The sequence below is a fragment of the Cydia fagiglandana genome, chromosome 4 (assembly GCF_963556715.1).
Source record: "Cydia fagiglandana chromosome 4, ilCydFagi1.1, whole genome shotgun sequence".
NCBI lineage: Eukaryota > Metazoa > Arthropoda > Insecta > Lepidoptera > Tortricidae > Cydia > Cydia fagiglandana.
Genome location: NC_085935.1, coordinates 11,514,067 through 11,541,442, shown reverse-complemented (window position 1 = coordinate 11,541,442; position 27,376 = coordinate 11,514,067). Strand labels below are relative to the sequence as shown.

Here is a 27,376-nt window from a genome sequence, read left to right as displayed (position 1 = left end):
GAGTGGTTTTGTCAATCCAAGGTAAAATGTCAAGGCTTTCAAAATTTATCCACACCTCCTGGGATGGAGCAAACTCAGATTATTCACATTTAAGACCAAATGAAGGTACGAGTATTAAAATGATGTGGAGCTTGCTGGGAATTAATTTCACAAAACGCTTTTTTGGATCTCATGAACCGTGATAGATGATTTTCGCAGATGAAGAATTTTGATTTTTTTGTCAGTTCGACTCGCACTTGGCCGGTTTTTTTATTTTGATATCGAACATTGATGGACTGTGAGAAAAGAGGTCGTGGAATGTATGGGACCCCATACATTTCATTTCATCGATTTTTGAATTTCATGGAAAACGGCGAAATAATAATTATATAATTTTTAAAATATGAGCGATAGAAATTGGGAATCTAGTGGTATTGGCCACTCTTTTTCAATTCTATTAGTAGAATTTAAATGCCTAGTAGTGGAAATATTATTGCGCGAAATACACGAAATCGAGCGGTCGAATTTCAAAAATCGGCCCCGTGTTCTCTTTCCGCACAGACTCTATATAGATATAAAAACGTAGAAATGGGGTTTGGGGGTCGCGAAAAAAATGTCGTGGTCATAAAGGGCCGTGACACCATAAAGTTTGAAAAACACTGCCCTATAGGATCACTAGTGCGTCTGTCTGTCTGTCCGTCTATCACAGCCTATTTTCTTGGAAACTACTTGACCAATTAAGTTGAAATTTGGTACACATATGTAAATTAGTGACCCAAAGATGGAAATGGATAATTTTAATATACATAGGTTCGAAGTTATTTAAGAAAGTAGCCAAAAAATGACCATTCCCTCCCTTTATCTCCGAAACTACTGGGTCTAAAATTTTGAAAAAAAATACACATAATAGTTCTTTACCTATAGATGACAGGAAAACCTACTTATTCGAAATTTAATGTGCAGTCAAGCGTGAGTCGGACTTATGTACGGAACCCTAGAAACGCGAGTCCGACTCGCACTTGGCCGTTTTTTTTTATTGGTGGATTTTGACAGCAGCTGTCAAAAAGACCTCTCGTCACGGTGCTGCCATCTAGTGAAAATCTCGATCGCGGAAACCCTCAATTTTACCCTAGTACAGAAAGCGTTATAATTTTAGTTTATGAAGTATATTGATGTGTCTAACATAGTAAAGTTAAAAATACTGTAGGCCAACCACATGATTGGTGCGACAGTATCTCGCCGCGAGATAGATTACCAGTCTTTTTCTAACTATATTTATTAAAAAGGGACGGGTAGTTTATCTCGCCGCGAGATACTGTCGCGCCAATCATGTGCTAGGCCGGCTGGACTAGTTTTAGTGAATGAGACGTCAATCGGTTCGTTCCTTAGGCGTGGGTTCCGAATAATGAAAAACTTCTAAAAAATCTGTATTATAATCGATAAAGTGTTTGATATTTCACAATAGGTATAAAGTTCTAGACTAGCGACATTTCCTAATAAGTACCTACTTATTATTTAAACTGTTTAGACGATTCAGTAGCTAAACAAAGTTCGTACTATAATTACATAATATCATATCATATCATATCATATCATATTTATTCATCAACAATACAAGATTGTGTTTGAAATGCACATTAAATACAATTACAATAAAATACAATAAAATAAACAACATTTGAAAATAATAATAACAATAATAGCCCCGCGGGGGCAGCTTGTGGCGAGCTGACGGTGAGTGGCGACACCGCGGACCCCTATTCCAGAGGGCCCTGTCATTTGGCCCTCGCCTCTGTGCTTGCCTTGATTGGCCGGCCAGAGTGGAGTCGCAAGAGCGGGACCTATTATGCTCCAGGTTGGAAGTGTAAAATGTCATAACGCCGGCGGCCTGCTGAACGGATTACCGGGATCTGGCTACCGCAGACTCACCTCTCGACAACCTCACATCCACTCCAAAGTGTTGCCCTGTTGTCGCACTGTGCGTGCGGCCATTGCGGGGCCCACTCAATGAGTTGGCGAGTCACCACCTGTCTGATACAATTTTGAGACTGATTGTCACGGCAGGTGTCCGCTAGTCTCTCCCATAGCCCATTATCCAGTCCATCCAACTTTCAAATCTATAGCCCATGACCTTAGTTCCCATCGCAGCACAAAAGTGCTGCACTGCAATAGTCTTTGCACCTGGCGGGGACCATCTCCGGATGTATCACATTGTGCGTTCGGGGATGGTATCCGCCACGTGTATCCCTTGCTTTTAGATTAAAGTGTCTTAAAGGGCCTCTGCGCTGTTGGCTTCGGCCCCACGTACGCCTCCCAAAGGTCCGGGACCCCATGGTCCCGAGATATGGAAAAGACATACAAACAATAATAGTAAGCACTACTAACATATTTTAGCCATTATAGGAATACATAAAGATATTAAGTAAATCATCACATATTATGTCGGCACACATTCACTCCTACTCTCTCCTTAGGTCTTGGTCAATCTATTCGAATTAACTATTAGGCAAAATGAATTTTGTTCCATGCTTTGTAAATAAAGTATCTATTAATGATAAATAAATATGCCTTGAATACAGTTTGAGATTTATTCCTCCTAATATGACTAATTAATGAGCGCTTTCTAGCGACTCTTGCTTCCTTTTCGTTTCTCCAGCTGCACAAATAATAAAAGCTTCCTCGACATTATACACTTATAATTTCATTTCTACTCTACGGACAGCACCAATTTAACCCAAAAAAATTATTTCAGTATGGTTTAAATAATATTGTTTAAAAAATTTAGAATAGCTCTTGCTCCGATTAGGTACTTAATTAAAAACTTTAATTCTGTCCTTCGAAAATGTTGATTAGACTTCGCCAAGAATAATAAAAGCAATCTACATAACTGTTATTAAAAAATCTTTTGTAATAGAAATGTATATTTGTTATTAAAAGTAGGTAGGTATCTGATTAAAATCTAGTGTATTTTTCATGTTATACCGGGTGTGGCCTGTAATATGAGCAAAAAATTAAACTTTAGGCTGTACTCCTCATACTGACCAACATTTGTTCAGCAACTTTTAAAAACAACTTGTGGTTTGATTTTTAATACACTTTAAAGTTTATTCTAAGACGCAATGTATTGCGAATTTTGTTATGTTTAAGACGTGACAAGCAACGTCAATCACAATGATATGGCGTGGCGATGGCGTCCATTGAAGATAATATTTATTTTGCATGAAAAATAGGGAGTCTAAATACTTCATAATTTTTAAAAGTTCTTGAACAAAAGTGGCACCGTTTGTGGAGTACAATCTATGTTTTAATTATTTGCTTGTGTTACAGGCCACACCCGGTATATTTTGATAAACTACTAAGATAAAATAATAGGTATTCCGATCTAGAATATTTTTTTAGGGTTCCGTACCTCAAAAGGAAAAAACGGAACCCTTATTATAAGTAGTATCACTCGTCCGTTTGTCTGTCAGAGCCTATTTTCTCGGAAACTGCTGGACCAATTACTTCAAGTATACCTACTCGGTAAGCTAGTTGGCGGCGCCTCCATAAAAGCCGATTCCCACCGGCTTGCCTGTTTTTGGACGTTTGAGCAGAGTTGTAAAGGAATTATGTAAGCCAAATTAATCCCGGCTTGCCTATGGATATGTTTGACGCGCCGCCACTGAAAAGCTACCTACCATTTGAAGCCGCAAGTAACATATGTTACACGCAATTATTTTAATCACACCACGTTTAAGGTAAAACATTCACCGCTTACAATAAAAGCTTACATGAGCTCAGGAAGGGTTGTTGAAAGCTTCAACGTTTTGACTAATCGTCATGCTGTTAATACCCCGGGGTTTTGGGTTGCGGAATAGTTTCGTGCATTCTAATGGTAACATTCCATTTCTAACCGCAGCTGCACTCCCGGTACTGAACGCGTCGCTGTTATTGTCAATTTCCATAGTAAAATGAACAGTAATGCAGCTGTCGTTGAAAATGGACTGTCAACTTAACGGTATGTAAGTGTAAAGGTGTGTAAGTGCAAAAGTGACATGCATAGTGACAGGCGATAAAAATCCTACCATCATTTTATAGCCCCACGTGATAGCCGATCAGCTGTCATAGAAATTGACGTGTCGATCGCCTCGGCCCGGGCCTGGCCCGGTCTAGCGTGAGTCGTCCTTTAAACAACAAAGTATGACTTGGTTTAGGAGAAAAAATTTCATTCGAGGCAACCCTAATTCCACGGTCTCATTTCAAAGCGGAAATGTTGTGTCGTTGTGTGTATAAAAACCTACATAGTGCACTAAAGTTTCTTAGTTTCTTGTGAGATTGCTCATTTATTTGCATAGGTAACAAATAATTAAATATCTGCTTAAGTGCTGTATAAAGTTTTATATATTTTACAAGTTTTTATTTACTTTCACCTGTCCCGTTGTCTGTCTGTCGGTCTGTAATCAAATCTTGCAAGTTAAATTTGATCCACTTCTCGGTTTCCTATTGAGCTGAAATTTTGCAAGCATGTATAAATCGGATGACAATGCAATAATATTATTATGACAGAGCTGATCTGATGATGGAAACCGGAGGTGGCCATAGGAACTCTGTGATAAAGCAAAGAAACCTAATTGTGTTTGGGGTTTTTAGAATTGTCTCGATGAGTATTAAGTTGCCTGTGGAAAGAAAAGTACAGTCAGCGATAAAAGCTTGAACCAAAAATAAAATTATTGCAAAAACTTATTCTTGTTTTACTTATATACCTACCTTCGCGTTTCGAATTTGTTTTTGACTTTTTCTCGATATAAAAAATTATGAACATAAGTCGAAAAAATGCACTTTAAATTTTTTAATAAATTTTGCAATAATTATAATAAATTTTGCGATTAAAGTGGACTGTATTTGTTCGCTCCTAATTTAAGGGATAGGAAAATGCATGTGTATACCTGGAGAGCTCGTTAGATAATGCTACACCTGGCCAGTAACTTCATAAAACTTTCCCCAAACAACAACCACATCAAGAAACCTCACAAAAGTCCACGCGGCCAAACGCGGCTGAGTAGGTACCTACATAGCACAAAGCGTCAGCCAACGTCGCTATATTTGCCACTCGGCTAAATTTACTTTCAGTCTGAAAGGTTTATTTTACTAAGCCTCGCTAATCTTTCTCAATTGAGTCTCTTTATTCCGTAGGACCTCAAATGAATAAAACCTCAGCTGTGTGTAAGTGGAATAATCAATCACTGTCCCGTACCAGGGCAAACCTTTCGTGGTCCTTTCTCGGACAGATGCTTACAATTTCGGCAAGGAAATAATATCACCAATATCGTAAGTACTTTACTCAATAAGCTTATCCCTAACCAATAATGAACCGGAACCGATCCGCAGAAACGTCAAAACATTTCCTATGAGAAATCATGAGTATAACTGCCGTATTCGAACTTCAAGATATTCACAAGAGACGACACATATTAGATCCATTCTAGATACGTTATAGTTTAGATATCAACTAGGTCTCTTTTGCAGCGCAATTCGGACAACCAATGTCACTTTTACGTTAGATAGAGTAAGATATAGTCTATTAGATGTGAATTGGATCTCTAAGTCATATCCTGTGGAAATCGTTCAAGAGTATCTCCAGAATCGCGCAAATGTCAAATTTGACAGATTAGATTTTAAACATGTCGTTATCGTAATCTTGGTGATGTCTAAAAGATGTCTAATAGATGTCTATTTCATAATCCGAATCGGGCCCTAAGTCGAAGTTAGTATGATGTTATGCAACCTATGACAATTCATCACAGCACTTTTAAATACGAGTTATTATTCCTCATGGGGTCTATGCCGCAGTCTGACCTGTTAGACGGGGTGTTATTTTTGTAATTGGTTTGATTTTTGTAGGTATTTTTATTTTATTTCTAGTTTTAATATTTATTTATTATGATTATTCTTGTTTATCCATCAAATAAAAATGTTAATCTTATTCCTTATCTTCTTTTTCTTGGGGTTCTAATTTAAGTTTAGCTTCCAAATGAGAGGCAGAGGCACCTGTCCACCGCCTGCCTTATAGCTTTTGGTTCATCTGTCTTTGGTGTTCCCGCTCCCTTCCTTGTTCGGTAATGCCAATGTGGCAATAACAACGAAGCTTAGGTACTTTCTGTGACTTTGTCAGTGATTGGTGAAACTTTGTAATGTAAAGTATTAATTTTCCACTTTGTCAAGTATTGTCAGCCCTTAGACCAGCCCACCTCAGCAATCTACATGATTTTTTTATGCAGAATGAAAAATATAGAAAGACCAAAACATGCTCGACCTTATTATTTTCAGTGTATTTTCGTAAACATTTTCAGTGTATTTTCATTACTAATCATTTTAGTCGTCCTATTTAGCTCCTAATACCTTGATACTGGCGAAATTGTCCCACTGGACTGAAGCTATACTTTTTAAATAATGAATGTTCGAATCAAGCCGATAGTAATATTTATGCTTCGTAGGACCTAACTTATTATGGAGAAGCTCGCTACGCGCTACGATGTAGCAAGCACTTCGTAGCGAAGCTGCGCCTCTACGAAGGAGGTATAACTTGGCAAGGAGGCCAAATCCTACTTACCTCACAGTTTATTTTAATTTCGTCATTTTCATTTCATTCTGTTATTCGCCTTCACACCTACTACCCGTAATTTTCTATAAAAATATGACGTTTACGGCTCATTTTCATTTTATTAAATATACGCAGAGTTATAAGTACCTATACTCTGTACCTATCTTTAGGTATTTAAACAAAAGTAAACAAAGTTTACCCTCAAATGAATCCTTAAGCCAGTTGAGGGTAGATGACAACGGTTATCCGCGGACGGTCTAGAACGCAAAATGGCTAGTGTAACATTTTGCCTATATCGCTTTTAGTCTACATCGCGAACAGTCCAGAACGCAAAATGCCTACATCATTTTCCGTCGTTTTATTTTATTTTCGTCATTTTTCGTTAGCGATGTCGACGGTTCTGTGCGGTTTGGCCTTCGGCCATTTGAAGATAACTAACGAACCTAAGTAAGAACCCAAGGTAGTAACGAACCTAAAGGAACCTAAAGAATATGTGGTCATTTTTCGTTCTAGACCGTTCGCGACTATACCATGACAACATTACCTACAGGATCAAATAATGAAGGTCAAAGTCAAGTCGTTCGGAGACGGATCCAGGCGGTTTTGTATTTGGTCGGTTTACCAATAAATGTTATAACTATCCAAAAATGTATAAACTGTTTGTTTATAAATAATAATATAATTACTTTTATTTAAATACCTAACGCTACGTCTTACGTAGGCGAACAACGCGCGAACGCGGCGCGGCGCGGCGCGGCGAAATCAATCCTTTGATGCCCATAGAAGTGTCCTACGTAAGCGATCTCGTTGCGAACGCGGTGCGGCGCGATTTGCACGCGAATGTCAGGCGGCGCGGCGCGGCGCGGCGCGGCGGCGGCCGCTTTCGCCGCGCCGCGCCGCGCCGCGTTCGCGCGTTGTTCGCCTACGTAAGACGTAGCGTAAGGATACTGAGTAAGTTTAGGCGGAATTCCGATTTCATGGAGGTTTAAGAACGAAATGGTATCATTATGATACTGTAAATCACAATTTTGTTAGATTAATGGCACAAAATAGCACTATTATTAAAATGGAGAAATCTCCTGCTCCTACTGGGTGTGGGTGACATTATTTATTATCCTGGCCCGACCACTATGGCTACTGATTGATGATTGTTTAAATATTTATATACATACTTACCTATAATAGAAATTATAGTAGGATTAGAATCAATCTAATAATAAATTCGTTCTTGTATCACTATTCAATTGACACGTTAGGTCTATGTATACATATGTATATGAATAAATAATATGAACTTTAGGTACCACCATTGCGGCCTTGCCAAATTGCCAAACCCGCATTTACCTACTGTCACAGAATAAATAATAGTACTGCCGTACTACTGTTAAATTAAAGACATCAGCTGGGTCACGCTGGGTGCGAAAGATAAGACATGACTAATAGATTTAAGTACATTCTACCTAGGTAAGGTGGGTACACTAAAATTGTGTTGCCGTGATGATCGCAAGTATCTGATAAAATACATTAAATTAATTTTGTATCAAGCAGAAACCAGCAGAAACGTCTGCGAACGATGCTATTAAGGTTAGAAATAAATGATTAGGAAACAAATATTAAAAGTGGAAATATTCTTGTCTTGCGTGGGACTTGAACCCACGACCCGTCATCTCCGTAAGGTCCGTAAGATACTAAACTTCATGGTATAAAAATATACTCCGCCTGGTACTCTCTTCCGGTCTTTTCTAGGTCACCTGACTGACACAAGCCTTCGTCATCATGCGACAGCGCTATATGATAATATGCGATAGCGCTATATATAGCGGCCATGTTATTGTGACGTAGGCCTATGTCACTCTGGGAAGAGAAGAGAAGACCATGTTTTATTAGACTATCTATGCTAAACTTCTTAAACGGATACCGGAGTCGGGTAGATGTCGCTAGGGCGTCCCTGGTTCATATATGTACATATGCGTACACGGCGGGAAGAAGTTGATAACTCGAGATATTCTACCGAAGAAATTTGAACTTAACATAAAACTACTTAAGGTTCAAATTTCTTCAATTTTTCCCGCCAGATATCAACTTCTTCCCGCCGTGTACGGATATGACGGAAATTTTAGTGTTTGTTAAATTCATAGAAGTAGCATCCTATAGAAGTGGTGTGCGCGTGCCTCCGTGAGGGACAAAACATACGCAATGCGACAATATTAAAAACACGTTTTGACATTCCTGACAATATACCAAAAACAATCTTCGTAATTCGGTCGGGTTATTTGTTGCCCACCATAGCCCATACTAACAAAAAGGTGGGGAACAAACAAAATGTGAGACTGTGACAAGGACAAGCAATAGTACCGCTTTCTCTGCTACTCCTACTGAAAGTTCTATAAGTGTATCTCGTTCGGTCATTTGGCCCCTCCCCTGTGTCTTCTCTATATTATTGTACCTCTATGGTTAAATTAGTAATTATACTAATTATGTAACTATGTAACACCTAAACATAAACACCGGCTCGGCAATGCGCTCGTAAACACAATATAACTTCACTTCCACAACGACAAACAGTCTTAAGCCTCCTCCACACTCGTGCGCGAATCGCGGCGCGAAGCCGCGAACGCGAGTGTGGCGTCGATTTTCGCAGACAGCGAAATCGACTCCACACTTGCGTTCGAGGCTTCGCCCGCGATTCACGCGCATAGTCTGGAGGGGGCTTTATGGCTCGCGGCCATCGTACCATAGACAGTGATAGTTACTTTTTTACGACTTTGCCGCCAACACAAGGACACATGAGACGGCGTATGTAAAGTTGGTCAAGCAAATCTTGTCAGTAGAAAAAGGCGGCAAATTTGAAAAATTTGGACGCGAACAGATATCGTCTCATATAAAATTTGAATTTCGCGCCTTTTTCTACTGACAAGATTTGCTTGACCATCTATATACCTATATCAAGTCACTACAATACATGACAAAATGCCCTTACATATATTGACCCCAGCGTATTGTATGTACGCGGCGTAAATTTAAATTTTGGGCCTTTTTCTACTGACAAAGCTGTATGACCGGCTATATACTTATAAATAAATCTTAAACCCATAACACACTATTGCACCGCTCCAAGGTTGCGGTGCGGTGCGGCAGTGTGTTAAGGCTAAAACTTAATTTATTAGAAAGAGAGGCATAACTTCGTCCGTATAAAAAACAAAATGAAAAACCGTTACAGACGCAACTATAGTTTGTCAAAGGACTGTCTCATTTCAAACGTAGAAAGAGAGAATTATATAAGGTGAACCAGGATCTATTGAGGGTGCGCCATGTTACGGAAATTTGTTGGTACTAATTTCTAGCAATGGCAACAATTTTAATAATAGACAACATCTACCCTCTATGATAGTTGTCAATATTGACAATGTAAACATTGCTTTGTCTAGTTTCGTGTGAATTATTATTAGACTGCAATAATTATGCCGAAAGTTTTAGATTTTACAGAGAAAAAGTTGTAAATAGTGTATATAGTTATTTATTGGAAAAAAAAACGTGCGGCAGAGGAATTTCTTCCATTAGAAAACATAACGAAATTAGCATCTGAATTGACGGGTAAGTTTCAAACTTATGGACAAATGTCACTATAGTCAGGTCGTCACGATTTGGTGGATGTCTTGTAATAATTTGATTTAGAACATATTTGGTACGTTAAATAATTTAATTTGTAAAATTATCAATATAAATTCTTACTTATAACTCTTGCTTACTTATTGACTTTACGCTATTCATTTTATCTAAATCGAGTCAGCCATTTAAGCGTAAAAACCGAAGAAATATCCAAAATCCAAACTTCGCACTTATCAAACTTCGCACTTATTAAAGTTGTCGGAATAAAACAAAAATCATCTGCCAATTTCCATTGTCCCCACTATACAAATTGTTGCTATATAAAATTCAAAACGAGCGCCCTCTTGACAATACTCCCAAAGTTCTGGTTTACCTATACTATCTTTTTCTTACACTAGTTAGAGTCTGGCTAGCCAAAATTTGTTGACAGATATTTCGTTGTTGTATCACCAATTGTCTATGATTTAAAAAAAAAGCTAAAAGTCAGTTGTCAATTTATGTCATTCATTCAAATTGTTTGCGGTTTATAAGGGGTTTATTTTAAATAATATTAATAATTTCTATACTGAGTGAGGTTCGCAAACTATTATTCAAGCTCGTAAATAATTACGACAATGTGCGAAGTCGACGTGTAGCGTTGTATAACGAAAAACTGCAATGTTTACAACTCCTAACCAAATGTAAACAAATTAGGAGGTTGGTGCTCTATAAATATTTTGATACTTTAAGTACTAGTTCTAACATTTGCCTATTACTTTGATTAAGTACGTGAATTTATTAATGCCTGAATCTCATAAATATGACAAGTGTATAAAGAAACGGATAAACTAAAAGTTCTGAAAAATATCACTGTACTTTAAATAGTGGTAGAAATTATGTGAGCTGACTTTGAGTGCACGTAAACGTTTATTTAACTTATTTCCTTAGGTACCTTACTTGTGCACAGAATATTAAAAATATTGTCTAGTATCAAAACAATAATTCCTACTACACAAAGTGTGACCAGCCCAAGATTTTTTGAATTTCCCGCCAAAAATGTAGGTAAAATTTCAGTAGCCAGACTCTAGTAACTAGTACAAAAGAAAAGTATAAGTATAGTTTTTTTTGTTCTTATTTACTGATAAATTTGGTTAGACCAACTATATATATATTTAAGCGAATTGCATTTGTTCTGTCCTTCACGACACCAAGAAGAGTTTGGACTTGGTTTGGCCTTTAGTTTGGACCAAGTTGGACCAAGGTCTCGGTCCGGTACGCCAGTCTGTTAGAGCTTTTATTTTGTAAAAAATAGAATACTGCATAACTTTGTATACTTTATGGTGACATAAAAAAAAACAATCACTTTGTTTATTCGATTTGACTATTGCATTGGATTTGATTATTTGTATTTCGTAGTTGGACATCTAAATAAATAAAACGTTTATTTAAAGCTTCTACTTATCCGTAATCAATGCCCTACATTTTGATCAGAGGTAACCTCGCATCTTATGGCCATAAAAACCCTTGGCGTGTTTTAGTATCCGGCTTAAAAGGTACCTATATTATTTTATATTGACTGCAAAGAGATCAACTCTTATTATCTTGATATTCTATTTGAATTTTACATTTGTTGACTTTATTAACAAACATGGATGTATATAGTCATGATAAGCATATTCCATTAGCACAAAGAATCCTTATCCTCACTGACGGTGACTCAATTAACAAGTGAAATTGTATTTTATTCAGCTGGTGACATTGAGCAGTTAAAAAGATTTGCGTGTGGCGGGTACTGTGATGATTCTACGATTGTCTACTTGCAGCACCCCTGTGTAATACTGAGCGCATTAGAGGTAAGTTGTAAATGTTATCTGATCTGTTGGGGCGTGTTCCTATATTTCTACGTCGTTAGTAAGAAATGAGTCATGCCGTTTTCAAATCTTATTAAGACTTTCACTGCCAGCGCTCGGAACGGGCTACGATGTAGCCCATAACACAGATTTTCCCGTTTGTAACGAAAAACGTCTACTAACAACCCACCTAGCAGGTCGCTGGCAGTGAATGTTATGTATCTAGAATATGATTTTGCGAGTCTTGCAAATAAGTACTACAGTTCTCAATTTCACAAAGAGACTGTACTAGCAACATAAAAACCTTAAATGTTTAAATCTTTACATGAAAGTGCTTTTGGGTGAATTTTTAAATTGACACCAATCTAAAATTGACCCATTACTTTAGTAAATTGAAACTGGCCATGAGAGCTTCAATTGGCACATGATAATTTAGAAGATATTAAAATGGCACAAGTAACATTCAGACAAATCAAATAGCCCTAAACCTTAATGGTGTGGATTTAAATTTAAGTTCTTATTGTAATATTTGCAAAGTGAAATATAGCATATTATATTCATTTCTGTATGCTAATTATGCAAGTTCTCTGCTAAAAGCCTGACATTATCACCTCTATTTTTAAATATGTTAATTTTTACAGGTATTGGGTTACAAAGTGGTTGCATCAAGTTCTACAGCAGTCAAACAAGACTATAATGAATACATGTGGACTATGAGAAAGGAGTTTTCAGAACCGGAACCATCAGTGATTGTAGAGCAGGACAACATCACAAATTTTAGCAAAGAGGCTATGCACTTTGGTAACTATCAGCAGCCAGCAAAAGACGACGAAGTGTAATTTGTGAAACACTATATTTTTTACTATCCTTTTTTTAACTATTATGGATACCAAAGGTAGCCAAGATACTTCCTCTGCCAATCTGAACACTATCCCCTTGACTGAAGAAGGAGTTGTATACATTGCCATTAAGGGCTCCCTACATGCATCTGATTGTTCCGTCTTTGGATTAGGCGATGATGAAATAAGAGCACTGACTAAAAAATACCCCGGATCTGGAGTTGTTGTAAATGGAGTCGGCATTAAAACTAATGTGTTACATGCTATAAACTCGTTGTCGCAACTTGGCTATAAAATAATCTCAAGCACCGGAGAAAATGAGATCACCTGGACTCTTCAGCGTGAGCTATAAATGTTAACAGATATATTTCTTTCTATGTCTTTGCTGTCTTTATATGTTTAGAAATGGATCATGTCAATTGTGATCACACTCACTGCACAACTGCAAACCAATCGGTTTGTCAGACACTATCGGAAATGGAATGGGAGAGAGGAATATGGAATGCTGGTAAGTGTTCTAGTATTACTTTATTTCTACTAATCTTAACAACCTGATGACTGATAAGGTCAACCTTTCAAAGCCTGTGAAGTTTACTTTTTTCTTAATCATTTTTATTTAAGTTATTGGATGTGTGTGTTGAAATCCTGAACAAGCGGCTAGAGAACTATATTGCCAGGCAAATACCCAGGGAGCAGGCAGGATTTGTAAGGGGTAGAGGTACTCGGGAGCAAATACTCAACGTGAGGCAATTGATTGAGAAATGCAGAGGGCACGACGTCTTTATGGCTATGTGCTTCATTGACTACGCAAAGGCTTTTGATTGCATCAACTGGGGTAAAATGTTCAGAGTAATGGGCGAAATGGGGATACCGCAGCACCTAATCTTTCTTGTGCAAAACCTATACTTGAGCAGCGAGTCTAGAGTGCGGATAGAGGACACTGTGTCACAACCCTTTAGAGCTGAACGAGGAGTGCGGCAAGGTTGTATCCTGTCACCGCAGCTGTTCAATCTCATCGGTGAACACATAATGAGAAGGGTATTGGAAGGCTGGGAGGGGGGTATCCAGGTTGGTGGCCAAAAAATCAGTAACCTCCGTTTTGCAGATGACACGACTATAATAGGTGCCTCTGAAAACGAACTTGCACTGTTGCTGCGAAGGATTGAGCTCGTCAGCAATGAGTATGGTCTTAAAATCAACAGAAGTAAGACGAAGTTGATGTTTATTGACCGCCCTGGTAAAGCGCAGAGAACATACGAGTTGCACGATCTGGAGGTGGTTCACAAGTTTGTGTACCTGGGATCTCAAATAAGTGACGATGGGGAATGCGGCTCAGAGGTAGTTAGAAGAGCACAGATGGCCAAAGCTGCGGTGAAAAGACTCGAGAAAATATGGGATAACAGAAGCATAAACCGCAAAACAAAGATCAGACTAATGCGGACCCTTGTTTTCTCGATCTTCTTATACGCGTCCGAGACCTGGACCATCAAAACCGAAACCCGTCGCAGGATAGATGCGTTCGAGATGTGGTGCTGGCGGAGAATGCTCCGGATCTCATGGACTGAACGCCGTACAAATGCATCAATTCTCGACGAACTTAACATTACAACGAGGCTCTCCACTGTTTGCTCCCAACGTGTACTTAGTTTCTTCGGCCATCTGAGCAGGGCAGGGCCAGATAGCCTGGAAAAGCTCCTTATTACTGGCCGTATGGCAAGGAAGCGTAGGGGTGGACGTATGGCCACGCGTTGGGCGGACAGAATAACGTCAGAGACAAACGCCACATTGCAGGCTAGCATGCACTGGGCCCAAGACAGAGTGGCTTGGAGAGCGCTGGTGAAAAGTGTCCACATTCGTCACGTCCCTCAGCCATGAGGATACGACAAGGAAGAAGAAGTGTTGAAATAATAAGCACAAAACTTGTATCAATACATTTAAACATTGTCTATAAATCCTACCATATATTCTAATTCTTATGTCTCCGATACCCAAAGGTTGTCTAGAAGAGATCGCTCTTAAGCGATAAGACCGCCTGTTGTTACCTCTATTGTCTTTGTTTATGTTATTGTCCATTTATTCAAACTACGTGTATGTGAGGTATGCAATAAAGAGTATTGTATTGTATTGTAAATCCAAATGTAAGTAAGTTAATTTTTTCAATTCTAATCTATTAGATAAACCTGACGCAAAATAGGCGCTAGCCATTGAGTTGCAAAAACCTGCCCCTATAACAATACAATCGTTGCAAGAAATCGTTTGATAGATACTTGTACTGGAAACAGTATGGTTACTATCCCTACATGTATCCTACGCAGTTTGTGTTAGGAATGGTCGGTCATCAAAGTCTTGAGATACGGAGACAACTTGCAGTCATAAAATACTTCATTAGATTAATACGTGGCTCAATCACAAATCCGTGGTTACTGCAATATGTGACTTTTAAAGTACCTACGCCATTTGTGAGAACTACTCTTCGACCCCGCCCCACACCTCTTTTACAATTCCCAACACCAACACAGTAACTTTAGTCACTAGCCCTCTGTATGTAGCACTGAATCACATAAATAATATTCTTCTATTCGACCCCCTGACGGACATATTCTCACAAAAGGAACCGAGACTCCTAGCCACCGCAACTCGGTATTTGGAGTCGATCTCCACACCCACGACTATACCGTCATAGTTTAGTATTAGGTATTATTCATGTATATATTATATAGTAATACAATAATTTGTTATGTTTATAACTTACATGTTTGGTATACCTGTTAATGTAAGTTGTCAATAAATAAATGATGATGAAATGAAAAAAATGAAATCATACTATTACACCGAAATTAAATTATGGCAGATGTGACACCTGTCTTAACTACTCATGTGCCGCAACCTTGTTTGTGTATTACACCTAACTGGATTTTAAAATTACTATTCCTTAATAACACAGCCAATCTTGTTTCAGCTTTTAATGGTGACAAAGAAAAAGTGGACAAGTTAATAAATAAAGCAAACAATGCTAAGGAATTTGTGAATAAGCCAGACAATTCTGGGTACACCGCACTGCACTACGCCGCACGTAATGGTCATGTAGACATATGTAGAACACTGGTGGGGGCTGGAGCATGTGTTGACGCTCAGACTAGTGGATTGGCTACACCACTTCATAAGGCTGCTGCTGCAGGTAAAAGATTTGTAGAAAAAAATTGTTAACCCCTTCAAATCCTTCCCCTTACTACCTAGTGTAACCAACCTCATACTATATTGGCGTTAGGATTGAATTCCGGTATACTACCTGCCAAATTTTATCGAAATCCGTTACGTTATTTTTATATACCATATTCTAGCAAATAAAGATATTTTTTTTTTAACAGACTAAACAAACACTGCATTATGAATATACAGTTCAGAAACGTAGACTCACCTGAAGTAGGTGCTTGCGCTTCCATACTAAATTGGTAAACAAGCGCATATGTGTGGACCATAAATTCTCTTACGTGGTGTCTCCAGAGACCTTGTATTTTAGTATTAAAAATTTTGTCCCCCAGTGTTCTAGATATATGTAGATTACTTTGAACTTAACGTAACCAATGTTCTACATAATTCAGCCTCTTTAGATTATATAAAAGCAAAATTATCATAAACATACCTCTAAATTATTTTCCATTTCAGGTAAAGCAGCTACCGTGAAATTCCTTATTCAGTGTGGAGCAAATGTGTTAATGCAAGATACGGATGGCGAGACTGCTCTTCACAAGGCCATAGCTAATAAACGTACCGACCTGATCAACATTTTACTAGAAGCATGTCCTGAACTTGCTAATGTTAAAGACAAGAGAGGTCGTGTTGCAACCGAACTTTCACAGAACTGAATAATTTGATTATTAGAGATTACTCTATAGTGTATTTCATTGTCTTTCAATCTGTGGGTCGCGACCCCCTGCGGGGACGCGAAGCCTCTGCCAGCCATAAAGCAATACATACCTAAGTGAAATATTTTGTATATGAGATGGGATTCGCGTCATGAAAAATACTGGTCTATTGAATTGAAACAAGTTCAATTTGTCAGAAATTTTATTTTTTCATGATTTCTATAATTTTATTAAGTATTTAAGTTATTTTGATGTCACACCTTTGAGATTGTAAATTATAAAAATTATTACTATGTTACTTCTGCTGTGCTGGAGACTAGAGGCTCTGTGATTGTTGAGCCAATTAGGATTCTAGTTCTAGCTAAATTGGTTATTCAATACTTAGGCTATGGAATGTCCAATTCAGCTAGAACCCTAAATGACGCAACAATCACGAAACGTGACTGTACCAGTGTGCATTGCTTTTATATGAAAATAATATTGTTATGGCTAATGGCCACGTTCCCTATAATGATATAGGGATAGGGTCATTGGAAACTTAAGATTAACATGGTGAATAAGTATGAAATGGTCCCTGTATTGTTTATATTATATTATTTTATATAGATTAGAAAGCCATAATTATTTTATTGACATCGAATATTGTTTACTTGTTTGATATAATTTAATTAGTTGGAAGTTTCGAAGTTAATGCTGTGTTTTATGTTAAGTTGTTTATATTTTTTTATATATAGAGTCATTTATACATCTTGCAGCCCTGTTACAGTGTTATTTACATTTCCAGGGTGTTGCGATATGTTTATATATGTTATTATGATTCTGTGATTCGCCCAATATTATAATATAAAACTTATTTTGATGCTTATAAAGTTATATGGCACTTGAAAAATCACAAAGGTTTTAATTTATAAGTAGTAGTATAAATATAATAGAAGGATATTTTTGACCAAAATGCCATTTTAAAGATACCGTTTTAATTTATAAAATAAAGTGATGTTAAATATGTTAGGAACATTTTTAAACAAAAATATCTCTATACATTTTGCTATTCTATTTTATGTATAGGTTAAGATTAATAATGACATTTCATCACAATATAATAATAAGCCATCTGTAGTCACCTTTATTGCTCATGGCATCCCTTGACAACCACTATCGAAGATTCTTCACATAAGATAGGGTTACTTTTATTTAGTAACCGATAGAGTTAGACGAAAAGTCTGCATCGATTTTGATAGCCCACGCAGTGCAAGCGTCATTATAAACGTCAATCTTCTATCAAATTATGACGTATAAATGACACTTGCACTGCGTGGGCTATCAAAATCGCTGCAGAGTTTTCTTGGTCTATTTGCTTTATACAATCACAAATAGTAGTGAACTCTATGCTATCGGCATAAAGTTCATCTTCATGTCTATTTCCAAGTATGGGATTGTGAAGTGATTTTGAGATTGGTTGTTGAGTCTTTTTGAAAGTACTATTTCTTAGTCCTATGCCTAGTTTACACCTGACGGATTCTCAATTAAAGTTATTGTCGTTGTGGTGCAATGTGTTTGTTTAATTATCGTATACTTGCAAATACTTAGTTGTTAATTATAAGAACCACAACGCGTGTTTTGAATTATACCTGCATGTGTGTTTTGCAGTTTTATGTCCATTCCAAGAGGGTTAATCTTAAGTTTTATCTAAAATATCGTCATGTGTAAACAAAGCATTTATTTCGTAATTTGGTAATTTTTGTAGCGGTTATCGCATTAGTAGAAACATAATCAATTTTATATTTTCCACTTACACCTTTGTACTAACAATGTTTTAGTAATAATAAAACGCATGAATGTAAAGTGTTTTTAATTTATTACTGTACATGTACAATTCCATTTGGTACAATTAAGACACAATATGGGTGGATCTATCGAACATTGCGCGAGAGACAAAAGTTATAGTAACGAATAATTAATAATCAAGAAGATAGTGTTATCATAAAAATAAAACAATAGAATAACTGATTTGTGATTTCCAAAACTGAAGTTTGTATAAGGGAAGTTTAGAAATATAATATATTATTGCCTCGCTTGTAACATATTGTTATGAGTTACCTAGTCTACAAAAGATCATTCAATGTTATTATATTGCGATCCACCTGTAATTTTTCTGATATTTTTGAAATCAGTCTATGTAAGTAAAACATTCAAACGTGACTAGAAAATGTTAAACCAACAAATCATAAAGTATTAATACATAAATACGATATGAAAGAGTGTTGGGTAGGAAGTATAGGTAGACCTATCTCCTACTTGACTTGCTTATAACAGTTATAACCTATAAATATTTATATTGATCATAAAGACAACATTATAAACAATGATTTAAAAATAATTCAGTAATAATAACAATTCACTAGTCATTAGCAACTATAGACCTTCATCTTCCATCATTAGGAATCTTTTTAAGCTCGTAGGTAAAGGCAATGTTGATATATATTGAAATAGTATTTTTTTCTTAGCCATAGATCTTATTTGCATTCTACAAATGTCCGATAGGCTATGTGGTTGTCTGCTAGCATGATATAGCCAGTAGGCTGTTGTGGCTTGTTTAGGGACCGCTGCAGTAGGATCAGGTGTAGTTATATGGTGGCCTGCCTTTATTAGCATACGAGCTAGATTATTCGAACGTCGCCTACTTGCTATTGATAAGTTGTCTAAACCGCAGGAATGCAAATCACAGGCATTGACGTTGGCTCCGTAGCGAATTTGCAACACCGCCGCGTGATCTCTGTAAAACAATGAATCAGTTATGAGCGTTGCTGTGTGCGTGAGTGGTGGCGTTGTTGCTTGTTACATTGTGATTATGATAATATACAGTATGTATCAGAACGAAAGGCAAAGAAAGAGACCCATTAATGTTTAGGTCATACTGAGCAACTTTTATTATGGGACTAAGCCAGAAATCGCGAAAAAAAAAATTGACTCTCCCATAGGAAATTTCAACATCAGACCAGCAAAATGTATGAAACATCCAATTTCTTTCCGCGTTTTTGGGTTTGGGGTTGGTTTCATAGCAAAGTTGCTCAGTGTGACCTAAACATTAATGGGTCTCTTTCTTTGCCTTTCGTTCTGATAGGCTGTATATGTACTTGTTTTGAGCGCTGTGATAAAATAATACGCATGTACTGACTTATAAAACTATAATGTAACTTAACGCTTAATGTGCTTAACGGACCAGTTTCTAAGAAATTGTCAATTCAAGCCTCATTTCAAGGTGGCCCTTATAGTCCTAAAAATTCATTTTAAGGAAAAAATACAAACTATGTTATAGGGTATTTTTTTCTTATAACATCTTATTGTGCGCTATACAGGGCTAAAGAGATTCACGAAAAAACTGACAGCCATGTGGAGCAAGTGATGCTGCCTCGAGCCGCACGGATCGCTGCACCGACTGTTGTACCCACAAACTGTTGTACCTAATATGATACATTAGACTGCAGCGGTACTTAATCCGCCAAGAGATACTGGATAGATAAATTACCTTGCCATTTTAAAGACGCTGACCAGTAGTGTGTGCTTTGTGATTACTACTATAGATAGGTATAATAAAATGTACCACCTGTCAGTCACGAACTAGAGGTAACCATTATTATTGTAAGTCTAAAGGCAGCGTTCGGAAATAATATTTATTATAACTTACTTGTGTAATAGTAACGCTCTGTTTAGGGCAGTGTCGCCGGTAAGCGCTATCGCGTTCATATCTATCCTATACTCTAACAGGCAAATTAGCAATTCCTCAAATATTTCAGGACAGTCTATACTTTCAACAGCTATATGGAGTGCGGTGGCTCCAGTTATGCTGTTACAGGAATTAACGTGGGCACCTGTAAACAATTCATATAATTAATACCATTTCCTAAATTCTGGATTAAACATATGACCGTCATTTTTAACAAAAAAATCACGCACACGCCAATTACATTGGTACAGACGCCATCAGATATATTGGAGCGACCGATGTGCTCCAAAATATCTGAATACGCACTCTAGCGCCTTGACAATAGAGGCGTGTTCATATATTTGTGAGTACCTCGGCCGCTCCGATACATCTGATGGCGACCGTACAAGACTTTGCTTGATAGCATGACATTTAGAAAACCTCACACTAGCGTCTGCCGAGCGTCGGCGACTAATCAACATTATAAAGCATATAAAAGATGTTTACCCTTTTCTAATAAAATTCTGGCAACCCCAGGCTGTGACAACCTCACCGCCAGCAGCAGGGGCGTGTCGCCATTATCGTTGTGGAGATTCAACCCTCCGCCGTAATTTGCAAGCATTTTCACAATCTCCTCCTAAAAATTAAGGCATGAATATAAAATTATACAGTGTATATATTTACAGTGATATGATAAATATTATTGAAACCAAAGCGGTCTGGGGAGTTCCATGCATATTTTTCAATTTTCTTCCATAGAGCGCCATCTTTCTTCGACTGCGGAAACTAACCGATGAAGTCAACAACGCAAAGGTATGCCTCGTGTATGGAATTACCCCGTAGTGCAAAGCTATAAATTTTTGATTATTTTTTTAGGGTTCCGTACCCAAAGGGTAAAACGGGACCCTATTACTAAGACTTCGCTGTCCGTCCGTCTGGGGTCCATATTGGCTCATATACAATGCATTACTCGAATATTTCTAATAATACCGCTTTGTAGTCATAATCATCGTTTCTCCGAAACTTGTTACTCATATATTTTTTTAATAGTTTTTTGTGCTACTACCTACATTATTCATAACGATACATAATCCGTTTTTTTTTACTCATAATATTGTCACTGAGAATGTATCTGTGCCCATAATGTTATTTGTAAGAATTTCTCGAAGACTAAGGCGAGCATTTGCTCTCGCTACGCTCGCTCACTGTGAGGGTCACGGGATTTCGGTTCTGTGAGGTTCTTACCTAACCAAACCCACCATTCTGACAGCATTTCGGTTCTGTGAGGGTCGCAGTTCTAACCTAACCTAACCCACCTTTCCGGCAGCATTTCGGTTCTGTGAGGGTCGCAGTTCTAACCTAACCTAACCCACCATTCTGGCAGCATTTCGGTTCTGTGGGGGTCGCAGTTCTAACCTAACCTAACCCACCTTTCTGGCAGCATTTCGGTTCTGTGGGGGTCGCAATTCTAACCTAACCTAACCCACCATTCTGGCAGCATTTCGGTTCTGTGAGGGTCGCAGTTCTAACCTAACCCACCTGTCTGGCAGCATTTCGGTTCTGTGGGGGTCACAGTTCTAACCTAACCTAACCCACCTGTCTGGCAGCATTTCGGTTCTGTGAGGGTTACAGTTCTAACCTAACCTAACCCACCCTTCTGGCAGCATTTCGGTTCTGTGAGGGTCGCAGTTCTAACCTAACCTAACCCACCTTTCTGGCAGCATTTCGATTCTGTGAGGGTCGCAGTTCTAACCTAACCTAACCCACCTTTCTGGGAGCATTTCGGTTCTGTGAGGGTCGCAGTTCTAACCTAACCCACCTTTCTGGCAGGATTTTAACCTGACTTGACCTACAGGTGCATTCTGTTATAAATAAAATCAAATATGTCAAAATCGACATGTCGAGTAATAATATATGCATAAATTTTAGTAATAGAGATATTTATGTAGAATGCATTATGAATATAATAAATTCGAAGTTCCAATGAGTATTGTTTAAAATGAAAATGTACAATGATCATTAGGATGTAAAATTATATGAGATACATTTTCGGAGTTTCAATAATCGAATTTGCAATTTTATATGAACTTTGGCGCACCCGTCCGTCTGTCACCAGGCTGTATCTCACGAACCGTGATAGCTAGACAGTTGAAATTTTCACAGATAATGTATTTCTGTTGCCGCTATAACAACAAATACTAAAAACAGAATAAAATAAAGATTTAAATGGGGCTCCCATACAACAAACGTGATTTTTGACCAAAGTTAAGCAACGTCGGGAGTGGTCAGTACTTGGATGGGTGACCGTTTTTTTTTTTGCTTTTTTTTTTGCATTATGGTACGGAACCCTTCGTGTGCGAGTCCGACTCGCACTTGCCCGGTTTTTTTATTTTTTGGTCTGGCCCTTTAAGCCAAATCTCATAGGACTAAACTACAAAACAGTGAAGATCTATACTGGCGCCATCTACGTAAACATTTAACCTCTAGCATTTAACAGTTGCCAAACCTATTAGATCATGGGTGTATTTTTTATTATAGTTTAAACATACCTGTCTCTGTATTATTGCATAATGTAAAAGTTTGTGGGAATGTGTTATTCGAGCTCTGGACAATAATAATACTTCGACTACTTCCGGAAATCTGCGCCACACTGCCTCACAAAGTGGCGTATATCCTGAAATAAAGTAATTTGGCATGTTAAGATGGTTGCAATTAAAGTAGATACAAAGTATATGCCTGAAAATAAAAGGTATATTATCCATAATATTTAAATGAGCAATTTTGGTTTATTTATATGTACGAGTATATCCCGGGACCCGGGTATGTCCTTAAACTACGTCCAAGACCACCGGTGGACGGGCAGCAGCGTCCCTCAAATTCGGTGTACTCGACTGCGATCGCCAACCCGCCTGCCAAGCGTGGCGATTATGGCATTCACATAAGGGGGAGGCCTATGTTAAGCAGTGGACGTCTTATGGCTGAGATGATGATGACGATGACGAGTATATATTTCGGAGGTGTCGGAAACGGTTCTAACGATTGCGATGAAATGTGCTAAATGGGGGTTTTTGGGGGCGATAAATCGATCTAGCTATGTCTTATCTCTGGGAAAATGCGCATTTTTGAGTTTTTATATGTTTTCCGAGCAAAACTCGGTGTCCCAGATATTTTCGCTGCTTTGTCGACGAAATTATCACATGTTGTTTGTTGTTCGAGAAAAACGCTAGTGGACGGGAGAGCCCCTATGACGGAATTAGCCACATTGACCTTATATTGGTATGTACCATGAATTTCTTCGCCATTAACATTAGCTCCAACTGATATGAGGTATTTGACCACATCAACATGCCCTCTGCCGGCTGCTAAGAACAGAGCTGTGCGCTCACTGGTGTCCCTGGCCTCCAAGTTAGCACCATTGTTTACTAGGATTTTTACCTGAAATAAATTATGCAATTGTTTAACTTGTTCCTACGTTATTACTATTACTACGTTGGGTACTACTACTAACTAGCATCGCTTGTTTATTGGTGGTCCCACACTGACTGTTTAAATGTTCTATCAATAATTCAATACTATTATGTTATACATATAACATAAACACTATACTGTTAGGTTGTCCCTGTCACACGATGTTATATAAAAGCCAGTGTGGGACCACCATTAGATCCAAAGAATACCGTTAAACTTTGAACGGGCATAAGCATTCCAGAAGAAGAGCAAAAAACAACCCTATGCCTTGGAAATTTAGATCATTATCACTGGTTGTTTTTTAGGGTAAAACGGGACCCTATTACTAAGACTTCGCTGTCCGTCCGTCCGTCCGTCTGTCACCAGGCAGTATCTCACGAACCGTGATAGTTAGACAGTTGAAATTTTCACAGATGATGTATTTCTGTTGCCGCTATAACAACAAATACTAAAAAGTACGGAACCCTCGATGGGCGAGTCCGACTCGCACTTGTCCGGTTTTTTTTTTGTTGTTTAGTTAACTACCTATGCATTTACTATCGGTTAAAGCCAACGATACTGTACACGTTATAACTCAAAAGTCATATAGAGTGATCATGATCATTTCTAATAATATTTTTTATAATCAAACATGACTTACTTAACAATAATTAATTTTTTGGGCAAAAGGGCAAAAAAATATCGGCCAGTAGCTTGTGATTACACGCATCATTTTTGTCTGAGAAAATAATAAATAGTAAATAAATAAAGAATAATAATAAATGTTGGGTGGTAATGAATTGAATGCCTTGAGCCGTTAAATTCGCATTTTGTACCTTTTCTATGTGCGATAAAGTTTAAAATAAATAATACATAACATGTAGGTTATTGAATTACCAAATCTATAAATCCATTAGAAGCTGCGTAGTGTAACGGCGTCATTTTCTCATGTGTCTTGTTGTTGACATGGCAGCCTGCCAACAACAGCATTTTCACAATCTCCGGGTGATCCTTAATTACCGCGACGTGTAGGGGAGTGGAACCATCGCCGGCCATCACTTCCACTTTGCTTCCTAAGATGGATAGGTAGAAAACTCGTTCAAATATCAACATTTATTCAGCAAATAGGCCACAAGGGCACTTTTACACGTCAACATTGAATTTACATAAAAGCAAAAATAATAACATCAACAATTTTATAAATTAAAACTAACAATTCAATCTAACGTATTACAATTACTAAGAGATGTATATGGTCTCTTAATGTCGAATTACATACAAAATACAGATAAAAAAACACACACAAAAAATCTATAATATTTAGAGGTGTAAATGTCTCTAGGTGTCAGAACTATAAGATTATATAGTTTATCAAGTTATCCTTAGAGATGTATAATGTTAATGCATACTTCAAAAAATAAAATGGTAAAACACCTCAACGAATATATATTTTTTTTTCTGGTATGATACTGATACTGTTACGTGCTACTGCCAATGGGCACTCCCCTTTTTTTTAAGAGGTGATTTTATTATGTTATGTCTGACCATACTTTGAGAGATGTTTAAAGGGCCAACAACGACAAATGCGGAAAAATATAAATAGTTTCATACATTTAGGCGAATCATTATCATAATATAAATATGTCAATGTTTCCTAATGAAACAGGTGATATTTCATTTTCGGTATTTTGGTGTTGGCTCCAAAGTAAAAAAAATTCAGTATGACCTATTACATATTAACCCCACAGAGTATAGCAAGTGTAAAAATTGTTCAGTAGGACTTCCTGATAAGAATTATTATTAGCTGTATTAAAATTTTCTAAAAGCTGGCACTTTTACCTGCATCTAACAACAATCTCACAACCTCTGCATGTCCCCGCTCAGCTGCATAGTGTAATGCAGTTCTCATAAAGGCATCTTGCTGATCAATTCCATAAATCTCTATTGATTGTGATGCAATTGCTGCACCGGTGCATTCTAATATTGAAGCATACCATCTGGAAGTGGAAAAATGAAAAAAAAATTTATTAAGAATAAAAGGGTTCCTTATGTATATCTTGGCACGGAATCCTAAAAATTATCTTTAATCAACAAATAATTTGCCATATGTAGCAGTAAAAGTTTTCAACAGTATTATATTAGAGTCCCAAGTATCGGGCCCAAAACATTCCATGACTCTTCTCTTTCAAAACAGACTCTATTATGATTAATGACTAATTTAATGCTACTCACTTATACATTGAAGTCCAAGTCTCATCTTCACTGGTGGTAGGAGCCACATTGCCAATCTCTTCGTCCCATTCCAAGTCATCCTGTGGTGAGGGTGTCAACGATACTGGACTCAAAGGAGACAGTAAACTGGTGATTCTACTCTCGTCACTACTTGAGCCATCACTGTGTATAAACACAAAGTATCCACGGTTGACACCTCTTTTGGAATCCTGACTTGGGCCTATATTTTCAAGTTGCAAACCCATACATTTTCTATCACTAGGGTTCTTGTATTTAGTAATTGTTTCTTCTTGAGATCCATCGTTTTTTATCTTGCGCTTGTGCGTTTTTAAATGGCGCTTTCTACTTGAATGTGTAGTTTGTCTAGATCTTGTGGTATCAACCAGCAATTTCACTATACTTAAATTTCCTACATTGCATGCTTCACCTAATGAAGTTTTACCATTTTTTGCTATCTTATTTGGGTTTGCGCCTGAAATTAAGAAAAAGGTTTGTAAATAATTACCTACTCAACTACAATGTCTGCATAATTCAAGTACCTAGGCAATCCTTATTGATGTAGTATCATTAACAGTATACATCCTACGTGTAAAATTTAAGGGCACAGATATATAACAACGTAAATATTCATTATTTACCTCTGTCTAGAAGGCACACAATCGATTCTTGGTCTGCAGATTGTACAGCTTTGTATAAATTATCCTCTAATGAACTTTCCATTGCTCCTTATGTGTGTAACGAATAAGACTACGCAGTTCAAAAATAATAACCAATCTAGATAGTAACGCAACTCATTATTTAGCTCAAGTAATGTTTGGAGTATTGTTTTTTTGTGGATTGATCACTTTCACCATTTCAACCTTGTATATAACCATTTACATACACGCCCAATATTTCACATTTTATTGTACGTGACCATACTCCAAGCCAGAATAAAAATTGGAAGCAAACTAAATTCTTTAAGTAGGGAGCATTATCAATTTTTAATTTTTATCAATAACAAATTGACTGTGTCAGTCAATTACATTTTATTTAGTTGACACTTGACAGCGACTGGAGGACAAGATATATATATTCTGTGGAATCTGTGGTATTGAAGCGCGTTCAGAGAACTTTCCGATTTTCTTGATATTATTATAAGTTCTATGGAGCTAACAAAGGTAATGCAATTTTAAGTAATTGCCGGATAAGCGCTAGATGCAACGAATTCAATCGATCGATCAAATACCTCATAAATCATAATGCAAATCAAAAGCGATTATCGATAAAGTTTGTAGAGGCCCTTATCTGTC

General features: G+C 37.5%; 4 protein-coding genes across 4 annotated transcripts; 3 read left to right on the top strand and 1 right to left on the bottom strand.

The window, feature by feature from the left end:
• Nucleotides 1–11,510: 11,510 nt before the first annotated feature.
• LOC134663724 (uncharacterized) lies at nt 11,511–12,836 on the top strand. Its single transcript, XM_063520183.1, has 3 exons — nt 11,511–11,700; nt 11,897–12,000; nt 12,639–12,836. Exons 1-3 carry the CDS (start codon nt 11,619–11,621, stop codon nt 12,834–12,836), a joined length of 384 nt encoding a protein of 127 aa, XP_063376253.1. The 5' UTR covers nt 11,511–11,618.
• Nucleotides 12,837–12,879: 43 nt separating this feature from the next.
• LOC134663725 (uncharacterized) lies at nt 12,880–13,324 on the top strand. Its single transcript, XM_063520184.1, has one exon. It carries the CDS (start codon nt 12,880–12,882, stop codon nt 13,186–13,188), a length of 309 nt encoding a protein of 102 aa, XP_063376254.1. The 3' UTR covers nt 13,189–13,324.
• On the top strand, nt 13,103–18,544 carry LOC134663723 (ankyrin repeat domain-containing protein 39). The gene is made up of 3 exons (XM_063520182.1): nt 13,103–13,344; nt 15,796–16,014; nt 16,503–18,544. Exons 1-3 carry the CDS (start codon nt 13,242–13,244, stop codon nt 16,700–16,702), a joined length of 522 nt encoding a protein of 173 aa, XP_063376252.1. The 5' UTR covers nt 13,103–13,241; the 3' UTR covers nt 16,703–18,544.
• LOC134663722 (ankyrin-2) lies at nt 18,535–27,116 on the bottom strand. Its single transcript, XM_063520181.1, has 9 exons — nt 26,723–27,116; nt 26,085–26,556; nt 25,692–25,849; nt 24,750–24,925; nt 23,690–23,840; nt 22,955–23,079; nt 20,913–21,042; nt 20,388–20,571; nt 18,535–19,475 (listed from the first exon to the last, which is right to left on the bottom strand). Exons 1-9 carry the CDS (start codon nt 26,802–26,804, stop codon nt 19,115–19,117), a joined length of 1,839 nt encoding a protein of 612 aa, XP_063376251.1. The 5' UTR covers nt 26,805–27,116; the 3' UTR covers nt 18,535–19,114.
• Nucleotides 27,117–27,376: the final 260 nt, after the last annotated feature.